This window comes from Myotis brandtii, unplaced genomic scaffold, assembly GCF_000412655.1.
Source record: "Myotis brandtii unplaced genomic scaffold, ASM41265v1 scaffold86, whole genome shotgun sequence".
NCBI lineage: Eukaryota > Metazoa > Chordata > Mammalia > Chiroptera > Vespertilionidae > Myotis > Myotis brandtii.
The window spans coordinates 1,549,379-1,557,298 of record NW_005371503.1 but is presented as its reverse complement, the minus strand read 5'-3'; the positions used below and the strand labels follow the sequence as shown (position 1 = coordinate 1,557,298).

Below are 7,920 nucleotides of genomic sequence, written 5' to 3'. Positions count from 1 at the left end.
GGAGGGTGGGGTGGGAACTGGGTGGAGGGGAGTTATGGGGGGAAAAAGAGGAACAAATGTAATAATCTGAACACTAAAGATTTAATTTTAAAAAAAACATATTTTTAAACATGTTTGACTTTCTGAACAATAAAGATTTAATTTAAAAAAAAAAACATATTTTTAAACATGTTTGACTCGCAAGTGATAGCTGATTTTTCTCTCTCAAACCTTTCCCACCACTAGGCCTGAAAGTGAGAATAGATTATTTTCCTTGTTCCTAATTCTTCCCACCTTTCCCTAACTCACTGCCTTTAAATATTATGTAATAAAACTGCACCACCCCACTACCCCTCTTGCTACAATCATCACCCGCCCCCCATTCACTTTCCCTCATTCCTTGAAGATTTTATCTCCTGTTCACTGTCACTCCAACATAAAGCCATTCAAAATTCTTAGTGATTTCAATTTCCTAGACTCTTGGTTCCTTTTTATCCTCTACTCCAATGACCTGTCATGGTTAAATCCTAGATCCTGTCACTACCAGTAACTGCAATCCCACCATACACTTAATTGCAGACATTCTACTACTTCCCCATATCTTTTCACTTCACTCCCTCTACTACTATGATTCCTCAAATCCTCCCACCTCATATGTTAGTACCAGTAATCCACCTTTTCCCTGTCCCTTACCTCATCCTCATACCCTCTTTACTCAGCTTAAATTCCATACTCAGCATAATCATTCCCTTGCATATACCCCCCTCAGTCCTCATGTCTCTTCCTCATTTTGTTTTAGTCATTTTGTGAAACAAAGGGCAATACTGGTTAAAAATAACTCTCCACCAACTTCATACCCATACCCAAGAAACTGAATGTAGCTAGAGGAACGTACAGCCATGTCAAGTGGTCTTACTAACTTTCATGAGACTTCAAGGCAGCCCTGCAATCAAATTCTATTTCCCTAGTCCATTTAAATCCTTCTCTGATAGAGGAGTATTTACGCTCTCTCTCCTCCTCACTGTCCTCATTCCCTACTACTCTCTCCCGTGGGTATGTCTCTCCAGTCATACTAACCACTGTGAAGTTGCACCTGCCTAGCACACACCAACCTCAGGGGTTTTTTTTACTTGCTCTTCCTCATGCCTTAAATGCTCTTCTCCCAGTGCCTAGAATAGTGCATAGCACACAGTGGACACTTAATAAAAACTGAGTAAATGAGTTTGGAAACACATTGTTCAATCAATTTTCTATTTTGCTTTTTTCATTTACCACCAATTCATGACTATTCAAGTCCATCCTTTGTATCAGACTAATATATTCCATTTTATAGATAGACCACAAATCATCTACAATCTAGAAATGAGAAATCAGAACATTTGCAAGTGGGAAATTTTGGATATTTCCTCCTTTGATCTTTCTGAATCTCAGTAGTTTCATCTCTAAAAATGAGGATAGTATCAACCTCACAGGAGCATTGTAGAGACTGAATGTGTAATATAAATACATAGAGACATCAGTTTTGTTACAACTACTTAGATGTCAATTGAATGACATACCCTAGATTAAAATGGAACTCACAATATTGTCCTTAATGACTTGCTCAAAACACTTAATCTCTATTAACCTCAATTATAACATCTATTTTTAAAACGTGATTGTGATAATTGAAAACAAATATGTAAAAGGGCTTATCATAATATCTGGCCCAGATTAAAAAATCAATAAATGTTCATTTATTCACTGCTCATAAATAAGAACTAGGATTTTTCTTAAATTGTGAACCATAAGAAGAAAAATTTTTATAAATCCCCCAATAATATATAGATTACCAATGCAGAATTTGACTTTTTGATGAACAATTAATGAATACTTACAAAGCATGCTTGAGATTTTTTAATAAAAATCTGTAACAATTTTGTATCTTTTATTATTAAAAAAAGACAGGTAAAACAATTATTTTTAATTACTAAATAACAATATTAATAAATGAATTCATTTATTTGTCATGTGCTTCAATAAATATATATATTCACTATATATATCAGGTCAGTGAATTATGATAATGATAAGAGCAAGAAAACATTGAGTAGACCAGCCTCACTTCAGGAATATTCTTTGAAGAAATCTGTAAGTTGTTGCCATATACTAGTATATGCCTATACATTACAAATTTATCAGTGCTTTTCCATATTTTTCAGATACAAGTTTGAGTATATGCTACAGGAATGGTCAACAAATACAATGTCAGGTTCTCAAGATGTAATCAACCTGCCTTGTTATATAAGTCAGGATATGCTAAGACCTCCCTAAGAACTAGCTCAGTATCAGACATGTAAAAGGAATGGATGAATCCTGTGTAGGTGGATAGGTGGATGAGTAAGTGACTAATTGAGTTGTTCCTTCTTGGCACTCCAAAGTCAATACTTTTTGTTTCCCACCCTGTGATTAGATGCAGTAATATAACCTGTTCTGGCCAATGAATTGTGAAAAGAAGTGACATGTGTCATTTTCATGCTGGAGCATTTATATGCTGCCACAGATTCTTCCAGGTTCTTTTTCCACTGCTACAATGATTATGAGAGCAAATACTGAGAGGAAGTTTCTATCAGTCCCTCAGTCTCCAAAAGAATATAATAAGCAGAACCCTCTGCTCATCCCAATGAAAAGACAGTATGAATCAAATTTTTGTTGGGGTAAGTCATGAAAATTTTGGAGTTTTGTTACAGCAATATAACATAGCCTGTTCTGACTTATGCAACAACCGTGGTGATGGTATTTATTTTAGAACGAGAAATTTGTGGGAGTTTATTTTCAAAAAACCCAAACTGTACAGTTTAGCAATTTATTGTGAACATGTAAATTAATCTCTCTATATGATAGGTCTCTCACCTACAAAATCCTATATAATAAAGAGGTGATATGCAAATTGACCCTCACTCTGTCACACCATCACAAGATGGCTGCGCCCACAGTGGGAGGCGGGTTCCCGTTAATGAGCTGTAACGAGCGATCAGCAGGGACCTGAGGCTGTGTGGAAACAGGCTGGGGGACCTGAGGCTGTGCCCCCTGCCCTGGCACTGAGCCAGGGGACCTGAGGCCGCGCCCCCCCACCTGGCAGGGCTTGATGGGGGACCTGAGGCTGTTCTCCCTGCCAGGCACTGGGCTGGGGGACCTGAGGCTGCGCCCCCTGCCCAGCGGGGCTTGATGGGGGTGGGGCCGGCCGGGTCTGAATCTTGCCCAATGGGTGTGGGGCCAGCTGGGTCTGGGTCTTGCACGATTTCAGGGTGCATGCGGGTGGGCAGGGACTTGACTCTCGGTCCCACACCATGGGACAGGAGGAAGATTTTATATACATTTTACTAATTTTCTTTCATCTCTGATACTTCTATTATAGAGAAAGAGCAAATAGCAATATTAAAATATTTCCTCTAATTAATTCCCTTTTAATGTGCACGAATTTCATGCACCAGGCCACTAGTAGGACAATAATAGTATCTACCTCATAGAGCAGGTATAGGGATTAAATAAGTGAATGTCTATTAAGTATTTAGCAGAATACTTAGGACATATAAAGCTTTCAATAAATGGTAGCAGATTGTTATTATTAATACATTAGATATTTATGTACTGCATATTTCATTTTACTCTCCCACCTCTTATTCCTTATTCATTTTAATTTATAGCAAATTTTTTCTATTCAAAAATCCTTTATTAAGAACTACTACGTAGAGCAGTGATGGCAAACCTATGACACACGTGTCAGAGGTGACACGCGAACTCATTTTTTTGGTTGATTTTTCTGTTAAATGGCATTTAAATATATAAAATAAATATCAAAAATATAAGTCTTTGTTTTACTATGGTTGCAAATATCAAAAAATTTCTATATGTGACACGGCACCAGAGTTAAGTTAGGGTTTTTCAAAATGCTGACACGCCGAGCTCAAAAGGTTCGCCATCACTGATGTAGAGGGCACTATGCAAAACATTAGGAATGAAGACAAGTAAGATAAGACATATCATCAGTGATTCTTCTTACCTATAATTCTTCTTTCTTCTCCAATTCACTCATAATCAAGCAAACTTTAAAATCATAAACATAAATACAATGTTCTGTGTTATAAATAGTGTCAGTGGCAGAGTTAATTTTAAAAAAACAACCAAACACTTAACATGATATGAGTCTGGATTTTATTCAATATTGAGATGGAAAAATTTGTTTAGGTCTTATTTACCAAAGGCAATCAATACTAGGGCAAAAAATAGACTTGTGCCCACATCCCTACTACTCCTAATACAGTGCCCTATAGACAAGAGGCCCACAATGAACAGAATTACAGGCATCAGATCCTCTTTCCTTATGTTAGTACAGTGAGATCTAGAGTCAAGCAACTTGCCCAAAGTCATAACATGAGCTGATACCAGAACCCAAACTTGAAAATGCTTTAAGTGCCTAAAGCATAAAGTCCTATAATATGCTGACATAGAGATATAAACATAACAATGCAAAACCTAAAATTAATTTTTACTGAAAGTGCATTTTAGCATTAACTGGTAAAATATTCAAAACTCAGATATCAAAAAGATAGTGTAATTAAGAAGAGAAGGTACCTGCAAAAACCTAAAAGAATACATTATCATATATTCTACTCTATAATTTACCAAATTCAAAATAACATAGAAAAAAAGTTTCATATGCCTTTCTTTATGTATCAATCTTGTGAATAAGAAAAGTATTTTAAGCAAGGAAACATGTCAATTTCTATGCCTTATTTACAAGTGTACTAAATTATATCCCACTGGTATGTACTGTATTTGTAACAGAAAAGAGTTCACACAGATTTTCATATTTTTCAGAGTAACTATTTTAGATCATGAAAAGGGATGACTTAAATATTTTATTCTAAGTGGAGAGGAAGTAAGTTAAAGCCATGTACATTACGAAACTACAAGATAGACCCTGGCTGGGTAGCTCAGTTGGTTAGAGCATTGTCCTGATATGCCAAGGTTGTGGGTTTGATCCTGGTCAAGGCACATACAAGAATCAACCAATGAATGCATAAATAAGTGGAACAACACAACTCACTCTCTCTCTTTGTCTCTCTCAAAAAACAAACAAACAAAAAACCTATGAGATAAACTAATATTTACCATTCACTGAGTGTTTATTAAATGACATAAACTGTGCTAAATAAGTACCTTACACATACCAGCTCATTTCACAACAAATGGGTAGAATGGGTAATATAATTATCTCCATTCTGATTATAAAAATGGAAGCTCAGAGTAATTTGTCTAAAGTTACTCAGGTAGTGGTAAAAACAGAATTCATTCTCAAACCCTATGGCATTCAAATTCTATCAAATCCTGACCCTCAGTAATTTAGATCAAGGTCAATTCGTCATTTCTAAGGGGTGGGCTACATGATCTCTATGACCCCTTCTGACAATGATTCTGTGAACAAAAACAGAAATCAGTTCAGAATTCACCTAATATCTGTGCCACTATACTCTAGGTCTAAGGAGAAGGCCATCAATAGATAAACCAATAATAGGGGGGGGGGGGGGGGGGAGAATAAGAAGACAAGAGCAATAGGCTCTTTCAAGGGGCCTGACATAGACACATTTTACTAGCCATCTGGGCCACTGTGACAAGAGTAGGAAAGGGGAACTGCAATAGAAATTGAAAGGAGAACTGTATCAAGCCCACTGATACTGCCTCACAGCAGTCAAGGAGGAAGCTGTGGAGAGGCCTACAAGAGTCAGTGGCCGTGAGCTCAATGCTGGGCTAAGTTGCAGCGTTCTAACATAAATACTGGTCAGTAGTTAAATAGGAACAATTGAGCATAGATGACTAACCACTAGGTTTCTAGAATAAGCATTTCCACAACTGGCACGCATTTGGATCAATCTGAAATGTGTAATAATATGGAGAGTGTACTTTTAGGACAGGGTGGCTAAGGAGCCAGCACTACTCTATTAAGTTCCTACCATGTTCCAGGCACTGTGCATATGCTTTCATGTGTTAAGTCTCACAACAACCTTGGTAGATGTGATGGTTAATTTTACATGTCAACTTGGCTGGTCCACAGTGTCAAACATTATTCTGGATGTTTCTATGAAGGTGTTTTTTTTTTTTTTGGAATTAACATTTCAATCAGTGAAGCAGATTTTTGAGTAAAGCAGATCTACCCTTTATGATACAGGTGGGACTCATCCAATCATGTAAAAGCCTAAATATCACAAAAGACTGACCTGTCCTGAGCAAGAAGGAAGTCTGCAAGCATACTTCCTTTGGACTCAAACTGCAACTCTTCCTTGGCTCTCCCTGCAAATTTTGGATTTACCAAACCTCCACAATCATATGAGCCAATTGCTTAAAATAATCAATCTCTCTTTGTGGACACACACACACACTATTAGTTCTGTTTCTCTAGAGAACCCTGATTAATACAGTAGGTATTGCTCTTTATGTCACCACTCATGAAAATGACAGCCTGAAAGAACCCATTCTCTCTTTTTTAAAAAAAATATATTTTTATTGATTTCAGAGAAGAAGGGGAAGGGAGAGATAGAAACATCCATGATGAGAGAATCACTGATCAGCTGCCCCTGCAAGACCCCTACTTGGGATCCAGCCACAACCCGGGCACATGCCCTGACCAGGAATCCAACAGTGACCTCCTAGTTCACAGGTCAAAGCTCAACTACTGAGCCATGCCCACAAGGTGGACCGATTCTCTTTCCCCACAATATCACACAGTAAAATGCCCTCAGGACTCACAGTCCAGTCTGAGGGGCTAGCGTGGGAGGTAGAAGGTAGTGAGAAGCAGGAAAGCCTTGTAACCACAAGTCACACATCCCAAGGAGTCTTTTACAACACATGTATCCTGGAGCCTTGATGTGCCCAAGTGATGAACTATTCTTTGTCTGGTCTCCTGATTCAGTTATTTTGAATAAAATAAATGAAATAGCCCTCCTAGATCAACATTTGAAGACTTTGAAAGAAGAGGCTGGAGCTACATATATGTTCATTCCTACGGAGAATGGGGAAGATTAAAAACTCTTAATAAAAGGACTACAAAATCAACTTTGAGCTGAGCATAGGATGACAAGCTGGTGTTTTAGGTTAAATATTAGATACTAGAGGCCCGATGCATGAAACTGGTGCAGGGGGCTCAGCCCTCGCAGTCCCGGCTTGGACTGGAAGGTCGTCCGGCCAGTGGTCCGAAAAATGTCGGGAGGGTGGTTCTGCTGTTCTAATTAGCGTATTAGCTCTTGATTATATAGGATCACCGAATAAGATACTGGAAGTTTATATTTAAGGGCAGCTTTGTGATAAAGGGTGACTGCTACGGCGGAGTAGGGAGCAGAGTTGGCATTAAATAAGTTGCATTTGGCGGGAGGTCAAGGGAATTTGAATTAGAGCATCCTCAGAGAGCAGAAGGACTCGAAGTGACTGTCCTGGTCAATTACAGAAGCGTATGGAGCCAGGACTGAGAGTAAATTCTTGGTACCGGGAGGAGAGATTGTAAACAGAACTGGGCTTGGGGCCACCCTCTAGAAAACGTGATCCAGAGATGGGACAAGTCACAGGCATTAGGGGCCTGAAATGCCGGGGCGGGCTCTGGTGCCTGGGGTCCCGTCGGTGGGGCGGGAGACCGCCAAGCCCCAGTCCTTTCCTAGCCCCTTACCCAGCCTTACCTTCTGCTCAATGTAGTGAATCGAGTACTTCATGACTACAGAGGGGCGGGATGTAAAGCTGGTGGACAAGTGCAGGTTGCTGAGGGCCTTTAGTGCTGGCGGCACGGGGATGGCGAGCCCAGGCATCAGGAAAGCCAGGAGTAGAAGCAGGACGAGGCGCCCCATGGCTCAGGCTGGCGGCTGCAGTGCGGGTGGGAGGTAGACCGGCAGATGCGCCCAGCCCGGGGCTCCGCCC

At 39.4% G+C, this 7,920-nt stretch overlaps 1 protein-coding gene across 4 annotated transcripts in view; it reads right to left on the bottom strand.

The window, feature by feature from the left end:
- The window catches only part of PRCP (prolylcarboxypeptidase (angiotensinase C)), a 68,803-nt gene that overhangs the window by 59,878 nt on the left and 1,005 nt on the right, over nt 1-7,920 (bottom strand). For 3 of the 4 annotated variants that reach the window (XM_005884828.2, XM_005884829.2, XM_014532225.1), the window contains exon 2: nt 7,686-7,865. In XM_005884828.2, the coding sequence (XP_005884890.1) occupies nt 7,686-7,850 (165 nt within the window). In that variant the 5' untranslated portion in view covers nt 7,851-7,865. Of the gene's footprint in view, nt 1-7,685; nt 7,870-7,920 lie in introns of all 4 variants that reach the window. The other variant, XM_005884830.2, reaches the window with a different exon arrangement.